Genomic DNA, 22,779 nt, shown 5'->3' on the forward strand with positions numbered 1-22,779 from the left:
GAGCACCAGGTGAATAAAGTTAATGTCAGAAAATTTGATTTATATCCCACTTCGAAATGATACCCCTGGATAGCGTCTTTGCCATTCAAAGATACATTATTATTATTACCATATTTGCTCGATTATAAGACGACCCTGATTATAAGACGACCCCCCAAAATCTGAATATTAACTTAGGAAAAAAAGAAAAAGCCTGAATATAAGACGACCCCAAAGGAAAAAAGATTTACCAGTAAATGTTAATTCATGTAAACTATTTTTTTTAATAAAAGCTATGATTGAGAAAAAAAATTTTTTTGTTTTTATTTCTTGCATTTTCCAACCTGTCCCCCAGTTACGCACATCTGCCCCCAGGCTTGCCACTCCAATATGGCACTGTGGCCCATGATGTGCCTTTTAACCCTCTATATGCCACTGTGCCCCATGGTATGCCTTTTGACCCCCTATGTGCCACTCTGCCTCCAGAAATGCCTTATACCCCTATATCCCATTCTGGCATTTAGGGGGTTAAAATGCATATTATGGGGCAGAGTGGCATATAGGGAGGTATAAGGCATTTCAGGAGGCAGAGTGGCATTAAGGGAGTTAAAAGGCATTGTATAGAGCACTCTGCCTCCAGAAATGCCTTATACCCCTATATACCACTCTGGCATTTAGGGGGTTAAAAGACATATTATGGGGCAGAGTGCCATATAGGGAGGTATAAGGCATTTCAGGAGGCAGAGTGCTCTATTAAATGCCCCCTTAACGCCACTCCAGAAATGCCCTATGCCCCCATTTAACACACACACACCCTATACCCCCATTTAACTAACACACACTCTCTCTCACCCCTCTCTCCCCTCTCACCCCTCTCTTACCGGTGCTTCCAGCCGGGGCAGCGGGTTGACGTTGCCTTCCGTTGCAGCCGGAAGGAGGTGGAGTTGGCAGCGGGGGTTTGTATGCGTCCGTTGCGTATACTTTCCCCGGCTGTCAGAGATCAGAGTTCCCCGCACCGGTCTACACGACGGACGCAGACAACCCCCGCTGCTAGCCACACCTCCTTCTGGCTGCAGCGGACGTTGTCTACGCGGATCGCGTAGACGTCAACCCGCTGCCCCGGCAACACAGCAGGAAGCACCGGTAAGTGTGTATATGATGGGGGGGAGGAGGGGTGAGACAGGAGGATCCAGGTCCCCTGCAGCGGTGCGGGGGATCTGGATCTTAGTCTCCTAATCAGACCTCTATTTGAGGTCTGATTAGAAGACGACCCCGATTAGAAGACGAGGGGTATTTTTCAGAGCATTTGCTCTGAAAAAACCTCGTCTTATAATCGAGCAAATACGGTATTTAGGATCTTTTGTTTATCTCCACCTCACGGAGAAATATGAATCCTTTCAATACCTTGATAGAAGAATTTCAACTGGGTATCTAGTCTGGAAGTTACTAAATTACCTGTTCGTTAATAGAAATATACAAAGAACAAGAGGTGTCCCTCTGAGACTGGAAGAGCGGAGATTTCATAGACGACAAAGGAAGGGATTCTTTACCGTGAGGACAATAAAGGTATGGAATTCACTGCCAAGGGAGGTGGTGTTATCAGATACATAAGATGCCTTCAAAAGGGGTCTGGATATTTTTTAGAAAGGCATGACATACAGGGATATAAATAGAATTAATATTTTAGAGCTTCTTGATCCAAGGAGAAATCCGATTGCCTTTTGGAGTCGAGTAGGATTTTTTTCCCCTGATGGCAGAATTCGAAGTAGCTTAATTAGGGTTTTTTTTGCCTTCTTTTGGATCAAGAGTAGGAATGTTAGGTAGAAGGGTTGAACTTAATGGACTTAGGTCTTTTTTTAACCTTATGTACTATATGTAACTATGTACTAGTAAACTTTCAGAGATTGAACAAATGTATGGAAGTCATACTCTGTACCCCTTTATACCCCTTCAACAGGAGATCGCCAATGCATCGCCTGTACTTTTCAATACAATCACGATACAAATGATTGTTTCCAATAGTGGAAAATTCAGAAAGAAAAACTTATCAATATTAAACTGCAGCTACCACACTCTTAACCATCCACTTATCTGCTACACTTGTTCAATTTACATCCTAATATATTGGCCCCAAAAATTATCAGGTTTAGGAGCTAACACTAAATTGCAAGGACCTGCTTGGGAATCAGATTAAAAAAAGTCCCTCACAACTGATGTTGTCTTCAAAAATTGGCATACTTGGGCTACTCTGGACAATTCAACAAATCAGCATGATTGTTACAGCAAACGTAGACAATGTATTCACCAGGGGCATAACTTGAAACCACAAGGCCCTGTTTCAAAAATTTCCCCAGTTCCTCCCAACTTCACACAGTGCCTTCTTTGCCCTAAATAGCTTGTGAGCACCATATTTGCACCCAAGCAGCTTGTGAGTGGCATCCTAACACCAAAACAGCCTGTCTTTGCCATTATTGCCCCAAACAGCCTGTCTGTGTCATCATTGCCCCCAAATGTGCATTATTTGCCCCTTGTGCCCCCTTCCAACATACACTTCTGCACAAGTATGTAAACACACTTGCACAAATTACATACTCACTAACACACATTCACTCTAACACACCAGTCCCTCTGACACACACTCCATCTCACAGAGCTTACACAACCATGCTAATATACACTTATGCATGCACATTCATGCTCACATACATACATATATACAAGCATACATACACAGATACCCCAGCCTTGCCTACCTCTCATCTCTCCTGCAGCTTTCTGTCCGGTACGAGCAGCCTTGCTTTCGCCGCAGGATCACGTGACATAAAGTGACCCCGATACCTTCCTGTCTCTTCGTGCCAGTTCAAAGGGCCCTTCTGACCTGGACTGGCCTGGAGGGGCCCTTTTTGAACAATTATGAACTGGCACGGAGAGAGACAGGAACAAGGGGTCGCACGGGTCCTGTCATTTGCGACTGCTGTAGTTACGTCATAGTAATACACGCGATTTTGAAATAACAGAGCTTATATTCTCTTGAGATATCATTGAAAAATTCACTGATTCACAGCCTATTATCCAGCTCATCAAGTTGATTATTATTCACCGTTATTTAGGTCTGTGAACTTCTGCCTTGCTGCCAAGGAGTATCATTGAACTTTTAATCGGCAAAAACCTTTTTTTACCCTGATAAATTTGTTTAAGGTGTTAAAATATTAAAATGTGTAGCATATCGTTCAACTAGGACTTATATATATATATATATATATATATATATATATAATATATATATTATATATATATATATATATATATATATTATATATATATATATATATTATATATATATATATATATATTATATATATATATATATATATTATATATATATATATATATATAATATATATATATATATATATGTCTCCTGTTTAGCTTTCCCCCTTTTCTCTTTAATTTACGTTCTAAATTTGTTACTATATGACTACGATTAAGCGCTAAGAATAGCATGAACCGCGTTAGGTGTTTATCACCATGTTTCTTTTCTGGGGTGTGTAACCCTGCTGCTGTACAGTATGTGGTGGACTATAACTCTATAATAAAAAAAGCTATTTTCTGCATTTTCTGGGAAGGTGGTTCTGTTGTAGGGACCTATACAATTCTCTACATTACGAGTCTTCAACAGGTAGCTTGTGTATTACTGGTTGTCCGATGGATAACTCTTAGCACCCCTGGAGAGATCACACACTTTATATCTGAAGGTGGGATGCTACATCTATGTATTTTAATACAATGAATCCTTAGAAAGCAATACAATTAAATATATATATATATTAAATTGTTCCTTAATCATAATCATTAAATAAGCCCCCCTTGCTTTTCTGTGGCGGGTGAGTGGGTTACCTACATACACAAACATACAACCAAAAATATTACATCGCTGTAGGATCAAAATGATCCATGTGCTGAAACATACCACCTATGGCTGGCACGGTAGGAATTTATATACCTATGGCAAGGTATATAATGTGTTTGGTATTATATACCTATGGCAAGGTATATAATGTGTTTGGTATTATATACCTATGGCAAGGTATGTAATGTGTTTGGTATTATATACTTATGACAAGGTATATAATGTGTTTGGTATTATATACCTATGGCAAGGTATGTAATGTGTTTGGTATTATATACCTATGGCAAGGTATATAATGTGTTTGGTGTTTGGTATTATATACCTATGGCAAGGTATATAATGTGTTTGGTATTATATTCCTATGGCAAGGTATATAATGTGTTTGGTATTATATTCCTATGGCAAGGTATATAATGTGTTTGGTATAATATACCTATGGCAAGGTATATAATGTGTTTGGTGTTTGGTATTATATACCTGTGGCAAAGTATATAATGTGTTAGGTGTTTGGTATTACCGTATATACCTATGGCAAGGTATATAATGTGTTTGGTATAATATACCTATGGCAAGGTATATAATGTGTTTGGTATTATATTCCTATGGCAAGGTATATAATGTGTTTGGTGTTTGGTATTATATACCTGTGGCAAGGTATATAATGTGTTTGGTATTATATACCTATGGCAAGGTATATAATGTGTTTGGTATAATATACCTATGGCAAGGTATATAATGTGTTTGGTGTTTGGTATTACCGTATATACCTATGGCAAGGTATATAATGTGTTTGGTATAATATACCTATGGCAAGGTATATAATGTGTTTGGTATTATATACCTGTGGCAAGGTATATAATGTGTTTGGTATTATATTCCTATGGCAAGGTATATAATGTGTTTGGTGTTTGGTATTATATACCTGTGGCAAGGTATATAATGTGTTTGGTGTTTGGTATTACCGTATATACCTATGGCAAGGTATATAATGTGTTTGGTGTTTGGTATAATATACCTATGGCAAGGTATATAATGTGTTTGGTGTTTGGTATTACCGTATATACCTATGGCAAGGTATATAATGTGTTTGGTGTTTGGTATTACCGTATATACCTATGGCAAGGTATATAATGTGTTTGGTCTATGTTTACATTACCTAACAGGAAATCAAGATGTGATTACCAAGTTCTCTGAAGCCTGCTAGCTTGAGTAATTATAGCAGGCATTACAGCACATGGTTAGCTGTCACAGAGATGAAAGTTTTCATGGTAGCAGATTTTCACAATGCACATCTAATTACATATGCTTCATTTGCATACATTTGGCAAGTTATTCATTTCATTTTTTTTTTTTTGCACACAATACTCATAGTAAGCAAACGCGAAGCACAAAATGATCTTGAAGCACAGACGAACATACATTTATCTTATTTATTTATACAGCTTAATAGGATACGCCAGGGCTATATATGAGAGAAACTCTGAATCTAAAACTAAGTAACAAAGATGAATTTTTGAAGTACTAAAATCAAAGATCAACTATTTGTAATTATTAAAGTATACTGTTGAACAAGATTATTGTATGATGAAATAGTATCATTATTAATAATTGTACAGCTAGATTACATAAGAGGGAAAATAAGGAACTGCGCTCTCACTGTGGCCCTCTGCTGCAAATGTGAACCAAATGGATGGTGGGGAAGAGTACGATGTACCACTCGTCAAAGATGGACAAGATTCCTATATTCTAGTTAGGGCTTATTTTATATTGTGCTTTTAAATGTATAATGCTTATACCTGGGAACTCTCATGGATTGACAGGGTCTAAGGGTTTTTTGCCCCAGTCTCAGTGTAAAGGGGCAGATCATCAGGTTCACTCAGTCTGGAAGTAGCTCATTTCTATTTTACGCTGCTGTGATCATATATATAAGACTACCGACTGGTGCTGTTGATACAGGATGCTAGGGTTGATATCCCTGCAATTAAGCGAGTCTTTAAAAATGACAGGTCAAGGGTAGGGTACAAACCAACCTTGGACGTGAAGGGGTTAGGCTTTGTAACTTGTTTTGCAGCTGGTGCACAAATCCTACGAGAAGGTGAAGATAAGACGTGTGCCAATTGCATAATTTCACTCAGGTGAACCCCCCTAAAGAGGGACAGGCGCTTCTAAAAACACTCGCGCATCCCACAAGATTTGCTATGTTTTGTCAACCTAGCCAAGTTAGTTGAAAACCATTAATTAAAATGCCTTTTTTGGGAGGAACATTTTTGGGTTTGCTCTGGAGGCTCCACAAGTGATTGCTGGACCTCCTGGGCAGCTCGTCCCAGGCATATTAAATATATAGATAGATATATAGATATATTTTTATTTATATCAGTTTTCCTATGATAAGTAAATACAGGACAGGTGCGCCTAAATACCTCAAACAGCATATTAAGATAATAGTGCAAGATATATATTTTAATATGTACTAATCAACCTAATTTTACAGCATCTGCATATGTTTCTAGAAAAGCCTAGGAACAAAAACAAGTTTCAAAAAATTAAAAAAGGAGCCCTTTTTATCTCTCAGTTCATTACAAAGGGTACAGTTAATGCCTTCAGAAACAAGAAGGACATTAATATTCTGTAATAAATTGCTATAAATTACAAGGACACGCCGCAGCATCATATCATTTGAGTAATGTTTTCACAGCATACTAGCAATTAAACATTACCTTAACTGACCCAAATCTTTCCGGATTAGACGTAATAATAAAACGAAGGAAGAAGTGGAGTTAATATTATGCTATCAGAGACATCCAGATGGCGTAAATAATTTGCATAACATTTAGCTGCAAAAGAAACACATATTAGGAAGCTGTTCTTCCGTGCCATAATCACAGCACTTACAATATTTTACCCTCGCTCGTACGCTAGCTTTGATGTAAGACGTTCCCAAAAGGGCAAAGATTTACTCAGTTCACTTAAACCGCCCAGGAGTATAACCACGTGGAGCATGGAGGTTTGCAGGTGTTTTGTAATGATAATCTTTATATGTTATCTATCTTGTAGTGTTGTAATCGGTGCTAAACAATAATCTATCTGACAATCTAACGTTGGCCCTAATGGTACTTCACATGTAGAAATGGGTAAAACAACAGTTTGAGTGTTTATTTCATATAGGGGCTGAATAGAAAGTGAATGTACCCCAAAGGATCCTCTGTGTGCCCCGTTCCCCTGACAGAAGAAAAACAAGGCACTATACAGTCACATAGCAAACATCCTTACATTACACCTATGCCTCGGACCCTCTAGTTTTAGATTATTATTTAGATTTTGTATTATTTTAATTTTCAAATATTTAAACATCCCCTCTCTTTCCTACGCCATATATACCGAGATCCCTTAGTCTTTTATGATAAGATTCCTTAGTCTTTTCCGATAAAGCAGAGGTTAAAAAAACTGGCAAGCCTACATGAACTATTAACAGGACTAACTAAGTGCCTGGAGCTAGGTAGAACTAGTATTGGTTTTCAGCAACAAACCTATATCAGCCTGTTACCCCAACCAAATGCAAAAGGTCCCCCCCCCAATAGTATTCAATGCACAAATGTATATACGGACATATTTGACAGTTTTATTTATTGATTAATTAGCACATTTACTGGGTCATTTATCATGATGTACAAAAGTGGAAGCATAACTGTTGCCCCCATGTGCCTGGAAATCAATAGCTATGATATGTGATGTAATAGCCTCTTCTGAGCTCCAGTCCATCTACTTTCAGTCGTTCAATCCCGTTAGGATACAGCAGGTGTTTATATAAGGGACTACTTTATTTTTTAGGAAGTACGTGGAATATATATTATTGCAGATAAGTAACGCCATCAATAGTCCTAGCCTCAATATACAGGGAACCGGGAGGTTTGGGCTTACAGTACGGACAGAGGGCTACCTAGGGAAGAGAATGTAGCTGAGAAAAAAATTATATAAGAAGAATATTGCACCATGGGATGAATTACCGTATTTGCTCGATTATAAGACGAGGTTTTTTTCAGAGCAAATGCTCTGAAAAATACCCCTCGTCTTCTAATCGGGGTCGTCTTCTAATCAGACCTCAAATAGAGGTCTGATTAGGAGACTAAGATCCAGATCCCCCGCACCGCTGCAGGGGACCTGGATCCTCCTGTCTCACCCCCCCCCATCATACACACACTTACCGGTGCTTCCTGCTGTGTTGCCGGGGCAGCGGGTTGACGTCTACGCGATCCGCGTAGACAACGTCCGCTGCAGCCGGAAGGAGGTGTGGCTAGCAGCGGGAGTTGTCTGCGTCCGTCGCGTAGACCTTCCCCGACTGTCAGAGATCAGAGTTCCGGTGCGGGGAACTCTGATCTCTGACAGCCGGGGAAAGTATACGCGACGGATGCATACAAACCCCCGCTGCCAACTCCACCTCCTTCCGGCTGCAGCAGAAGGCGACGTCAACCCACTGCCCTGGCTGGAAGCACCGGTAAGAGAGGGCTGGGAGGGGAGAGAGGGGGTGAGAGAGGGGGGGAGAGAGGGGGGAGAGAGTGTGTGTGTGTGTGTTAGTTAAATGGGGGTATAGGGTGTGTGTGTGTTAAATGGGGGCATAGGGCATTTCTGGAGTGGCGTTAAGGGGAATTGGATTCCCAGAATGGGATTTAAGGGTATAAGGCATTTCTGGAGGCAGAGTGGCACATAGGGGGTCAAAAGGCATACCATGGGGCACAGTGGCATATAGAGGGTTAAAAGGCATATCATGGGCCACAGTGCCATATTGGAGTGGCAAGACTGGGGGCAGATGTGCGTAACTGGGGGACAGGTTGGAAAATACAAGAAATAAAAACAAAATTTTTTTTTTTCTCAATCATAGCTTTTATTAAAAAAAATAGTTTACATGAATTAACATTTACTGGTAAAACTTTTTTCCTTTGGGGTCGTCTTATATTCAGGCCTTTTCTTTTTTTCCTAAGTTAATATTCAGATTTTGGGGGGTCGTCTTATAATCAGGGTCGTCTTATAATCGAGCAAATACGGTAACAGAAATCTCTGAAACTGGTTTTAGAGTATACCTTTTAAAATAAAAAAATTGTTCATTACAAACTAATGGAAGGCTAGTGTTTACGGTGGGTGTGTATATATGTGTATATATATATATATATATATATATATATATATATATATATTTATGATGTAATGACTATGAGCAATTTAGCACTGCATTCATTCTGCACATATATAAATACCTTTACTTGTACAGCAGGGAGCAGTATAAGAGGGATGAGTCTAGTTGGGCTAAAAAGCTACCTTTATAAAGCCATGCAAGTGGCTGCCATGCACAGCTGCACGGTTTGCCAAAAGTTGCATCCATCCACTGGATAGAGACATGTTCCAGACTTGTGTGCCATCACAATGACTGCGTGATGCGGTCGGTATCTGCTATAATTGCCATCCATATCTGGATTATCATTTTTCAAAGAGTCATCAAAAAGGCAAAGAAATACAGAACTACATAGCAATAGTAATTATATTTCTGTGATTGGGATAAAAGCAGTTACAAGAAAATATTCTCAAGCTGTTCTAACCATTACACTTATGATCTGCAGAAGCATTGGTAACTACAATCAAAAGCATAAATAGAATTACTAAACCCAAAGTATGTAGTACAATCACATATGAGCAATAATGACTTACATTGCTTGAGGTTTAGACACTTTGATTGGACAAATATATAAGTTTAAATACAGACATGTATACATACAAAGCCTTATATATTCTAATCAGAAAACGCTTTGTAGAACACATTATAAAGCAACAAAAAACCGTTAACTTACAAATGAATGAATATAAGACTATTTAACATAGTCAACCCTTCCATTACCATGGGGAACTACTATTTAAACCCCCTCAAAGTACATTGTATTATAAAATGAAAAATATCATCCAATGAAACTTATATTAAGACAAACACATTGTTGTAAACAAATTAATACACAGAAAAGCAAAGCACGCTGAACTAAAAGTAATATAAAAGGAGAAGATATATAACGTAGTAACGTTTATTGTTCTATAAAACTGGTGAATCATGATGTAAAGCGTTGAAATGCGTACATGAATGTTTGCTCCCTTAGCTACATGCCACCATTTTCCGCCAATTTAGTGTTCTTTTCCATTATTGCAATCCAGGGATTTAACTTTACCTTGGCACTTGGATCAACTTTCAACACCTCATTGCGGTAGGTTTTAATAGCAAGCTAGGGAATACTGGAGTTCTCGATAGCTGAAGACAAAGAGGTGTTTTCACTAAAGAGTGAGTTTGCAGGAGAACTGAAAATTTCAGCTCTCTAATATCACAAATCATGAAATATCAAGGACAAAGTCCACTGAGCTTCTCCAGTATGAAATGGCTGAGCTGAGCTGACCCTGTATAATGAACAGCTAACTCGGTAAGGAAAATGTTAAGAAATCTTCAAGAACTTGAAATGTTTAACTATCCTGCAAACTCTCACTTTAGCCAATTGACCCCAAAGAGATGACGCACTCAGTTCACCCAAAGCTTACATCTCTTCCAACAGTACCAACTGTTCATCTTACCCGTCAATAACCCCTTTTACAAAATGTCCATAAAATGTTAGGTAATCTAGTCAGTCTTTTCGCTACGATCAAGTGTAGTATCTGTGAGACAGGGGACCACATCATGCAGAGCAGAGTGAAGCCTGAGGTCTCTCCTGAGCCACCAGGGACGTCCAAACCTAGGAGCTGTTCATGGTTTTGTTTTCAGGGTGGAGGGTACACTCTGGTGCACCACATGGTGGTCTGTGGGTTCACTGCATCTTATTTCTTACATCTTTCAACTGCCCTTCTTGTCTGGTAGGTGAAGAGAATTATATTTTAAAATACCAGCCTCTTTTTGTACCTTTCGCACACGTGACAATGGATTTTTGTACAACCTTTTTTACCATATTTTGTAGAAACGTGGATAGTGGACATGTTTTTGATATGGTCACTGGAAATACCACAGTGGAGCAAAGATGCTTTTCGTCCCAGTCTCTCATTAAAGACTTCGGTGCCCCCCATAGCACTCACATTTTAGCCGAGGGAGGTAAGGAATGGACGGCATATCTCTTCAGGTAACATCATCTCGGAAGATTTTAGGGTCTGGTTTCAACTCTGGCTTTACTCAAGCTCTTTTGTCCCCCCCCCTCCTCAGTATTTAGAGGCTCCTTGTTCCCTGTCCTACTGGATGGAGCATCTGCAGGTTATGGTTTACCAGGATTTGTTGACGATTAATTGGAAGGTGATGGCAAGAGGGGTTACAGACTTTGGCTTTAAACTGTTTTCTTTGTATATATTTTATGTTAATAGCCCCTAAAATCACATACATATGCCAGGTATTAAGTTGATGTCACAAGTCACTGGTTACAAGAGTCTTACAAATGACCCATTAGAAATATTCCATCTGCTGAGGAGGCAAAAGGGGGTTAAGTATAGTGTTATGTCAAACCCCTTAGTCTTGTTTTTGCCTCTCCTTTGTTATTTACTAAAATGCCTAAATGGGTTTATGCAGAAGGACCAAAAGAGGCAAAAGTTGTCATGCATTCTTACTTTTCCACTTTCCTTTATTACACATAAAATTACATCATTTTGATGTCACATCCATTAAACAACCCTTTGATGCACTTATAATTGCATACAATGTGTAAGCAATAGTGGCATTATTGAGCCAGTTTTATTAAATAAGCCATTCATACTGCCCAATGTCTCATGATTTGTGAATACACAATAGCTATACTCAACAAATTTCACGTGACATTACATGTTGAAGTCATTGGGGTACACAGCAGATTCAGATAGACATAAAGGGATATAGAAAAATGTTTTAAGCTTGTTTACCTGACATACTGCTAGGCATTATGGATTGATAATTCTGCTCATTCTTCTACGCATCACAAACAACCTGTGAAACAGAAAAAGATTTTACTGAAAATACAATTTTTAAATGAATTGGGTAGATTATCAATACGATGTGCAAATATCTTCCCAGCAAAGATGCTTTCAATGGCTGTGTATTAACTACGCTCCACCTTGGGATGCCCACTCTTCTGGGATACCCATGCATAATTAAAAAGGTCCTTAAGCCCCAATATGTAGGGGGCACTTTTTTGGAGTCCAGCCACACCAGATAGAAAACACCAAGAGTTCTTTAACCGGACCTTCAATCACCATATATTTTTATTTTTTTTCACTGGCTTAAAGTCCTAGTCTACTACACTACTAGGTAAAACTCAAGGTTTAATAAAGAGATCATCTATTGCTTTCAGAAAGTACAAAACAATATGTTTTGAACTAAAAAACAAAATACAAAGAACGCATTCTGTGCTCCAAGGGCGCACTATACAATATTTAATGCAAAGGAACACTAACGCCAAGCTATCATTTTATACAATGTCACTAAACTTTCTATAATATATGGTTGTTTTCATTCCAGATCAAACTCTTCAGACATTATTGGATACGTAAAATGATTCATGTCAGCATTGTTTGATTTGTTCTATCCTTTTGGGAGGTTGGAATGCAGCAGTCTTGTTTGGCTTGTAATGTATCAATTGACAATTTCAGACAGTATGAGTAGTAACTAGTTCAGATAAGCATAACCCATAATCTACATTCTGAAATAAACAATCAGTCCTCACACCTCGGAGATCTCCACAAGACCCTCGCTAAATCCATATCCAAGCAGTTCCTCATCTTCTGTCTCATTCTCCATCAACCCCCTGATCTTACAGCAGATGCCAGGGCTTTCTTTCCCGTCTTTACCAGTACCTAACTTCTGTTCTTGTCGGTTTAGGATATTGTTAATTTTAATGCTATTGTAAATTTTTTTAGCCCCCCCCCGAAATTTTGCTATAGAATCTACTAGTGTTTTTTTTAATGTAATTACAAGAAACCATTGATTATTTACCTCCTATAATTCAAAATGTGTAGAAAGCACTACACAGAAACGATAATGCACAAGCCTTAACAGTATATAGTTTTTATATGTGAGCTAGGAGCGTTACTTTTATAATGCTTGAATTTTGCCTGACTGCAGTCGTGACCAAGCATTCAGAAAATTAGAAAGTTCTGATGGGTCGTGACACTTGGCAGTAGGAAATTATTCAATGTTCTCTTTCAAAATATGTTATCAAAATCTGTAGGCAGTATATTTTTGAAAATCTACTGAATCAAATGTTCTTTCCTTACTGCACATGCTGATCTAGATGCGGATATTGTATGGGTCTGGTCAAACTGGTATAATTCACAATTCCTATAAGCCTTGACAACCATTTTTTTTGGAATTACCTATATCTGGTTATCCCTATGGATCTTAACAACATACTGCTAGGGTGGTGCTTTCCACTTTTGCACTGGGAGAGAAATAATTCACTACAGACATGCTCGGTTTCCAACAGGGTTAAGGAGAACTTAGGGATTTTGATATTGTAAGCAGAAACCAAACATCTAATTAAGACAAGGCCAAGCAGGGTTTCAAAAAAAGAGAAAACAAAACTGTCATATGTGTTGTATATAATAGCACCAGCTTGTGTCTACAATCTGGGACTCACAGCAGCCTAATTGTAGACCCAACAAATTAGCAGGGTGTGTTGCATGATGCCTCTGCATGTGCACTACTGTACAACCCTGTACCAGCTCTGAGGCTGTCTGACGCATCAAAATGTTTTACCTGACCAAGGTCTGGAGTGGCTTCATTGAATGAATGCAAAGCTGAAAGTTAAAATCTATAGTGCAGTATTTCCGATTCCATTCTTTTATCACATTAATCCCAACTACAAAATTACATTTTTTTTCTTCTTTCCTTGGGAAGTGTATTGTGTTTAACTTTTATTCTGTATCTAGATCATGAATAGAAACAATGACCCTGGCAAGAGCGAGTATCTTTTATAAAACAGCTACAGGATATAAAAATAAATCCTGTTGACAGGTAAAAAGTTCTTAAGGGCTGCAACATTCATAGCACAGTTTCAAATGGCATAAGGTTCCATTAAAAATTATTACTGTAAATTACAACAATATTCAGTTTTAGCACAGGTTCCAAGCAAAGGGAAAAGAAAATTTGTACTGACACCTAGTGGACATTTAGGGCATTTCATTTGTCTGTATTAAAAGTCAAAAGTGGTTAATGAGTGTAAAATAAATTCACACAAATGTATAGTATATATTATAAAATATGGATATAATTTACATCATTTATAAGATCACAAATAAGAATGTGTTAATTACGCATAACTTTTATTGGGATGTCAGATTTAGGCATAACACTAATACAATATAGAATTTTATAGTGTCTGGGTCGTTACTATTGGCTAGCACAAGGGCCTTTAGTAGTTGTTCAACATAGGTATGTAATTTTCACTGACTTGATGAACATTTGTAGTTAAATGAAATCCATGGATATAGTTCCTGAGTACAACTTCAGTTAGTTGGGACTGCATAGCAGTTATTGTGGTAGTAATATGAGTATGAGGTGTGTTGATCTACATCAGTTGTCTTTAAGGGTGCAAACATAGGTTTTAATGGTGGTGACATCCATCTTATGAGCTGCCACTTCTCTATCTAAACTTGTGCTCAGAATTATGGAGTGGGGCATACAACGTCTCACTTCGTGGAAGAATAATCATGCTCATTTTAATCTGTATGGTGACAAAAATGCCTGGAATATTGATTTGCTATAAAGCCAGCCATGGAACAGAACTCTGAACTGCAACATTGTGAAATCCAGTTTCCCCCCAGATTATTTAGATGATTTAGAATTAATAGTATTAGTTCTTCTTGAAGAAGAATAAAAGGAGGAACGTTTAGCTGAAAAGGTTGATTCTATAGAGATCAGATCATATATCTTTGTGGCTTTGGCTTATATTCATTTTTTTTAAAAAAATTAAACTAATTATTTGTCCCCACTAAATATCAGCTCTTTTGGTGTATGCAAGCATTATTCTACATAGAGCATAATAAAAACAAAACAAAAACAAAACTAGAAATAATTAAATAAAATTAAAGGATATATTCTGTCTTATAAAGGAGTGGCAAATCCAAATAATGTTTTGTCATTAAAATGCTCTGCAAAATACATTAAAATACATTGAAAACTTAACTTAAAAAGATGTAATTTGGGCAATTGTCCATCTCATTATACTATTTTTTTTGCTTGTTTTGATGAAAGCACATTAAGGCTGTCAATCTTCCTTGATTTAGTGCACTGTATTTTTTTTACATATAAAAAGTATTTGCATTTAACGCCTTGTGAGCAGCCACCTTAACTGCCAGTTCTTATGACCTGCATGATTATTCCTATTGATTTATCTCCCCCTGTTGTGAAGTTGCTGATTGCCATTGATTGAGTCAAGCAGCCTTTCTAAGGATGGAATGAGGAAAAGAAGGGAACTTCCAGACATAAAACTGATTAATTATGCTACCTTTGAATGTGTCGGCTTCCAAGTTAAATTATTTCCTTGCTTTTAAAAACACATTACACAGATTGAACAACCAATATACATGATGTAGGCAATAGTACACAATGTAGGTAGTTTTCAAATATTGTGCCAAAGGTTGTGAAGGTAACAGTTCCCCTTTAAGATGTAGCGGCCCCAATATTATTTTGTATTTCTCAGTAATTTTACATAAACGTAACTTAGATATTACTATAAAGGGTGGATGCAAGATATGTAAAGTGTAGGCAAACTCTGTTGCCTTTAAATTTAACTCTGTTGCCACTTATGTATCTAAAGAGGTTATTTACTGTTCCCTGTCCCTAGGCCTCCTTTATGGCAGGTTGTGGGAGGAAACGGACAACACTAATGCACTGGTCTCGGTCTGCCTATGTAGAATAGTCTGAATGGAGCAGGTCAGGTAGGTTGGCTCTGTACATGTAAATGAGGAAACCTGTATCGTTGTAATAAACCAATTTTCATGTAAAATGCCTACGTTTAAGGGTTAAAAAGGCATCCTGCATGAAGAAGAAAAAAATGTAGATTTTTCTTAGGCCGCACCCTACCATAAATGGCCAGATCACACCATAAAGTTAATGAAACATGAAGTGCACCCAAGCAGGGCATCTTCAACAGATGCCAGATGTCCTGGCAGGCATAAAATCCATTGGGGGGTGGTGTCCTGGTTCCCTGTAGGATTCTCATTTCCAGAAATATTGTTACATTTCAGTGTGACCTCCAGAAGGATAGGAAACATAGCAGGAGAGGGTTAAATGGGGCCTAAGCAACAACAATGGGTCACCTAGCTATCAGGTAGATAGGATGTGTTCTGTATACTTTTATTACCAATAACAGAGTTATTGGCCTAGCAGTTGCAATGGCCAATAAGGTTTTGGCATGCATAAAAAGAGGTATCGATTCATGGGAGGAGGATATTATCTTGCCTCTTTACAGGTCATTGGTAAGACCTCACCTTGAATATGCAGTACAATTCTGGGCACCGGTCCTCAAAAAGGACATTATGGAACTAGAAAAAGTGCAAAGGAGGGCTAGGAAATTAATAAGGGGATTGGGAGATACTAGTTATGAAGAGAGACTAAAAAAGTTAAAATTATATACACTGACAAAACGGCATCTCAGAGGGGATATGATAACATTATACAAATATATGAAGGGCCAATATAAAGAGCTCTTCAGTGACCTGTTCATTAACAGAAATATACAAAGAACAAGAGGTCACCCTCTGAGACTGGAAGAGCGCAGGTTTCATAGACGACAAAGGAAGGGATTCTTTACAGTGAGGACAATAAAGGTATGGAATTCACTGCCAAGGGAGGTGGTGTTACCAAATACATTAGATACCTTCAAAAGGGTTCTGGATATTTTTTAGAAAGGCATGACATACAGGGCTATAAATAGAATAACATTAATATTTTAGAGCTTCTTGATCCAAGGTGAAATCCGATTGCCTTTTGGAGTCAAGAAGGATCTATTTCCCCGATTTCCCCCCCAAAATTCAAAGCTTAATTAGGGTTTTTTGCCTTCTTTTGGATCAAGAGTAGGAAAGGTAGGTAGAAGGGTTGAACTTGATGGACTTAGTACATAAGGTTGAAAAAAAGACCTATGTTAACAGTGCTATGGTATTATAACATTGATTCTGTCTTAATGCTTTAATTTTAAACTCATGGATTTTTGGAGGATAGCTGGAGTTATCAAGTCACCATATTTCTAATTTGAAAGTTTTAACTGTTTTGGCTAAATTAGGTTGTTCTGTAGCTTGTAGTTTAGAGGGTTACCAAACCTTGTTAAGTATTTTTTTAAGACCTTACATAGAACTTGGTAGTATTAGAGAATAAAGTTTTGGGGTCGTGGGATGAACAGGTTTGGGGTTAAGGTATAGTTGCTCTAGGCGCTGTGGGGAGAGTGGCGAGCAAGTCTGTAGGATGTTTCTTTCATTAACCCTTTCACACCCATGTTCCCCCTTAGGGTCACTGTGAGAACCGGCATGCAGGTACTGGGTTCCTGCTGTTGCTTTTAGGGCTTCCTAGGGTCAGCTTATAAATTATAACATGGCGAGTTATGTTTAAATAGAGATTGTGGTCCAAAGTTTGAAAAGTGGGTTTACCACCACAGCAACTGACAACAAAATGAACATTTCAATTGTTGCCATGGTGATAGGACCATTTTCAGAACTTTCTTCTAGTGCCACCTTTTATACATTACTTTTTATTGCATTGCATTCAGTGAGTATACAAGAAACGTTTGTGAAACGTGGGGGTGTGGTAGGGAACCAAAAGAAAATTCTGATCCCACTGATCCCAATTGTACTGGAGATCAGTTAAAAACATTAAACACAAACAAGGTATTCAGTAAAAGTTGTGCAACTATAATTATGAAGCAATGCTAGTAAAACTCGGATTAGCAAAGATCAGTCATCCCAGACAGGAGGCTGCCTACTTCTTGTTCTTCACCAGTGCTGGTGAGAAGATCGATTTGTTCCTAAGATGTCTGAAGATGATCTGGAGCATTATTTTTAACGAAGATGTTAGTATATATGTGTACAAAACACCCACACAACCTTATATTTTTTATTTCTTGCCCATATTGAAAAATAAGGACACAGCACGCTTACAAGTGCATCAGAAATCTGGCAGTGACCAACAATTATTCTTTAATTGGCAGGTGAACTTGCTCACCTTCTCTGTTATCAGTCAGTTGTGTGCTCTATCACAACACAGTGCAGTTTACGGCAGCACAATAAACATTTTGAACGCATAATCATTATACTACTTATTTGTTTAAAACCTCATTGCCATGAGTTATTTAATGGATTATACATGGACTCGATCCAAGGCTCCTTATAAAATATAGTGGTGCTTCTAATTAAAACAGCTCATCATATTATAAAATGCGCTGGCAGTTCATTTGTTTGGGTAGGCTGGAAAACGAATTGTAGTTTGGCACCGATTAGTGTGCATAATTGCGATGTGTCAATAGCGTATTCAAAGCTATGATACAATGTTGTTTTTCAGAAACACATATTGCATCAGGTAAAGGTAAAGCTAAACTAGACGGCATGCAACAGGCATTAAACACGTCTGTGCTGAAAGAGGTGATTTAAAGTAATACTTGCCTATTGTTCCTGTGATTCTGAAATTTTTATGTGATGCACTACTTGTTATGATCTGTTTACTTACTATACAGCTCTATATAACGGCGCTATATAAATTAATAATTATTAAGAGTCCTCTTTGTTACATAATTGTGGCATGATCTAATCAACATACTACATGACATGTAAAAAGCAGAAACACCGATTAGAATAACTTTAGAACACTAGCTTAATCGTATAGACCTTTTATTTGTTTGTTGCTAGCAGGCCCGGACTGGCCATCTGGAAAACGGGTGGGCAGGGGGCAAATGGTGCCGCAGACTTTAATGGCACTCGAGTGGCAGACCTAGAGCTTCAGTGTGTGGCTGCTGGAGGGGGGGGTGCATGTGGCCGCATGCTGAGAGATTGTGAGAGCATAGAATGCGTGTTACTAAATTATTTGTTATTTTATTTATATGTTTGCGCACATCGCTTGGGTTTTCCTTTGCAGAAAGCTTATGAGTTGCATGGGGTGGCGGGCGCAATCACATATAAAAAGAAAGGGTTACCATCTTGTTTGTGTGTCCGGTGCAGTTAAAGTGAAGTGACAGTTGAGGAACATTTTGAACTGTGCTTTGGGAACAAATGCAGGAGTGCGGCTTTTAGGAAAATATTGATTTTGATATTTATTGAGATTTGATACTATGTATCAGTTAACCCGGTAAAACCTTCATGGCCTTCCATGCTCTCATGAAAAAGTGTCAAAAAAACTATCACGATGGCGTGGAGTGTCATTATTAAGGCAGCAGCGTGTCCGCACTGCTACTCAGCGGTTCCTGGTGTAGGCGACTGCCCGAACTCGAGGCAATCCTCGGGAACGGTCACTCACCCTCCCCACAATGGAAATCTTTTACAGTGAATGTGATGATCCATTCACTGGGAATGCATGCTGCTGATCAGAGACTGATCATCAGCCTCAGAAATGCTAATTGCAGCAATCATTACATGGAGCAGGCACTATGGCCGCCTCCTAGCAGGCCATAAAAAAAGTTACCAAAATTATTAAAACGTAAAAAAAAAAGTCTATTGTTACATCAGCAGACTGGTACACCGGAAAAACTGCTGTCATGCAGGGGATCAGATATTATGCAACAGCCAGCCGCACATAAAATCAATAAATCAAAATCAATAAGAAATACAAAAACAAATTTGAAAAAATACCTCACAACCACATTTTATAAACATTTTTATCTGAGCTGAAGACCCTCTGTGGATTACAACGCTCATCACCATCAGTCAGGCTGATGACAAGGATGATGGCAGTTATGGCCCACAAAAGCAGGTGCACAATAAAAGAAAAATGCTGGCATAATTATGAAAATGTATCTTTTATTTGTACCTAAATATATCATTTAACCCTTTATTTTCTGTGTGCCTACCCTGCCCTGTTATGAGTGCTGTTGTGCAGATTTCAAAAATTACACAAAAGCCTATGCAGGTTTTTTGTCGTTACATGCAATCTGTGCAATCGCGTTGTCAGAGATTGATGACCGATTGTCTGGATGATAAGTTTTGCAGAACTTCACAAGGAGCCCAGGTTCTCTAAGAAGCAGGCAAAGCAAAGAAGACATGGGGAGATGTGGAAGAAGGTAGATGAAAAACAGAAAAACAAGACGAGGCAAGAGAAGAATCAATGTTGTGGGAAAAGAGATAAGGACACGAAAGCGTTTGGCGAAGAAGATAGGGAGACACTGAGTGTGAGAGAGTGTGAATTAGAGTGTGAGTGTATGCGTGTGAGAGCATGAGAGTGAACAACTAATTTTGTTTCTGTATGGAAATGTGCACAAGCCTAATCAATAAGTAAAAAAAAGTCACATAACCCCCCCAGGTACATCTCTAACCACCCTAAAACTTCCCCCTATCCATTTGAAACTTTCAGGTATTGTGTCCCTTTTGATGGCATTCTTCAATATTAGGTAAAGCACTAATATAAGCTTTACCAATCAGCCTGGAGAAAGATATTAATATCTATGACATTGAGAATTTTACGTTGGAACCTCTACCTGCAAATAAAAGCAAGTTTAGAACTCAGTAGGAGTCAATGCTACTGAAACAGTTAAAAAATTAAATAATCACAAAAATTACAAAGCATAAAGAAAGCTTTTGGATGCATAATGAGGAGGGCAAGCGCTCCTGAGGCTATTAGAAATATAAAATAAATAAATGTAGTTTTGTTCATTTAATTTAGGTACAGAATGTACTCATTTAGGTTGTTCACATAACGTAAGCTGGCAAGGACAAAAAGACTCATGGTAATTTAGATTTTGTCTGTGATCAGATTCACAGTCTCTGCTCAGAGAATAAACAGAGTCAGTGGAAACTTTTAATCTGCTATAATTTCGTGCTCGAGGGGCCGCATAGAAAAAGCTAAATCAGAACCTAGGCCACCAGAAGCTGTATGTTACATGAATTCAAAAGGTAGTATGAACAGTGTACAAAAATACAAGCGCTACAATGAATATCCAGTGCATATAGTAATAATTAAGTAATATGACATATTCAATGTAGTAGACTGTCTTCCTGGTAGGGTTAGGAACAATGAGCTACTAGTAAAAGGGGTATTGTTATGAAATGTAAAACTAAAAGAAAAGGCCATACAGCCTAGAATTTCCAAGCCAGTCCTGGCATCCAGGCTTATTTTCATGCTGTCGGCTGTTCCCTGGCAAATCCCAGCAACAGTTGTGACTGCCAACAGATTTTTATAGGCAATGTGCAAGTGGTTAAAGGAAAAGGTGGAAAATGGGCATTCGATGGGCGGAACACATCTGACATCATGATGTGGGAAACTTTATATTACTAGCCATATTTGGTGGGTCAACCTGTGCATGACATCATACACTTAAAGAAAGGAACATCCAAAAGTTGGTAAACGTGAAAATATCCATCCAAAGTGACTCTATAGGAACCAGATTAACTCCATGGATAACTGATTCACTATCACTGTCTGCAGATGTGTTCTCTATTAAACATTAGTTTAGTAGAATAAAATATTTCCCTTACCAGTTCCTCACACATTAATGAGTATGTACACTTGACTGCTATGTATCTATAATCAAAGCTTTAGCTCCACCAATTCCACAGCCCCTGAGATCCCTGGATTCCCAAAAAAATATGTGGTACCACAATTTTTGGCCATTTCTATATTAATATCTTGAGAGCGCAGGTTCCTTTATCAAATACTCTTATTTTGAAATAAATATAGTGTGTTGTAGTATTTTTTTAATGCTAGGAATAATTAGAGGCCTTGTTTATGTCAGAGTGGTCTCCACAGAGTATGAACTAACATGAAACTTGCATTTTCTGTTAACAGAACGTGTTAAATCTGCAAAATAGTACCGTATTGGCTCGGATATAGGCCGCCCCCGTATATAGGCCGCACCCTAAAAGTTTGGTGCTTTTTTAAAGAAAAAGTTTTTTTTCTTTAAAAAAGCACCAAAAAAACATGCTGCCACTCTGTCCTCCCCCTCCGAGATATGCTGCCACTGTCCTCCCTGCCCGCGATACGCTGCCGCTGTCCTCCCTGCCCGCGATACGCTGCCGCTGTCCTCCCTCCCCGCGATACGCTGCCGCTGTCCTCCCTCCCCGCGATACGCTGCCGCTGTCCTCCTCTGCCCCCCCTCCTCGACTTACCGGAGCAGACTCCCGGGTGTCTTGCGGGGCCGGCGAGGGACATCTACGCAATACGCGTATGCAACTTCCGGTACCGGAAGTTGCATGCGCGTATTGCGTAGATGTCTCCCGCCGGTCCCGCAAGACACCCGGGAGTCTGCTCCGGTAAGTCGGGGGTGGGCAGAGGTAAAACGCTTAGATAACCTCCCGTGCCGGCACCCCCCCCCCCCCCCGTGGGAAGTGCTGGCAGGGGAGGCTGTCTGAGCGTATCGGGGAGAAGGATGCAGGTCCCCTGCACCGCTGCGGGGGATCTGTATCTTAACCCCGCTGCCTGCCCGGCGCCCGGGACTGCATGTCCCGGGCGTCGGGCGCTAGACCCCGAATATAGGCCGCACCCCCACTTTAAAAACTTAAAGTGGGGGAAAAAAGTGCGGCCTATATTCGAGCCAATACGGTAACTCACTTTTAGCTAATACGTCTCTGTCCAAACTGAAGTGGTATATTTGTAAACCCGAATGCTTCTGTGCTGTGATATTTCACCACCCAGTGCTTCCAGAATCATACTCCAGAATGCTTTTAAAAAATAATATTTGGTTTGTTCTTCCAAACTTTGTTTTTTTTTGTCAATAAAAGATAGAAAA

The 22,779-nt window shown here is 38.9% G+C and overlaps 1 protein-coding gene across 3 annotated transcripts in view; it reads right to left on the bottom strand.

Moving 5' to 3' along the window:
* Positions 1-22,779, bottom strand: part of THRB (thyroid hormone receptor beta) — a 151,508-nt gene that overhangs the window by 25,821 nt on the left and 102,908 nt on the right. For all 3 annotated transcript variants that reach the window (XM_053466651.1, XM_053466653.1, XM_053466650.1), the window contains exon 3: positions 11,786-11,849. In XM_053466651.1, coding sequence (XP_053322626.1) covers positions 11,786-11,804 — 19 coding nt within the window. In that variant the 5' untranslated portion in view covers positions 11,805-11,849. The remainder of the gene's footprint in view (positions 1-11,785; positions 11,850-22,779) is intronic.

This window comes from Spea bombifrons, chromosome 5 (assembly GCF_027358695.1).
Source record: "Spea bombifrons isolate aSpeBom1 chromosome 5, aSpeBom1.2.pri, whole genome shotgun sequence".
NCBI lineage: Eukaryota > Metazoa > Chordata > Amphibia > Anura > Pelobatidae > Spea > Spea bombifrons.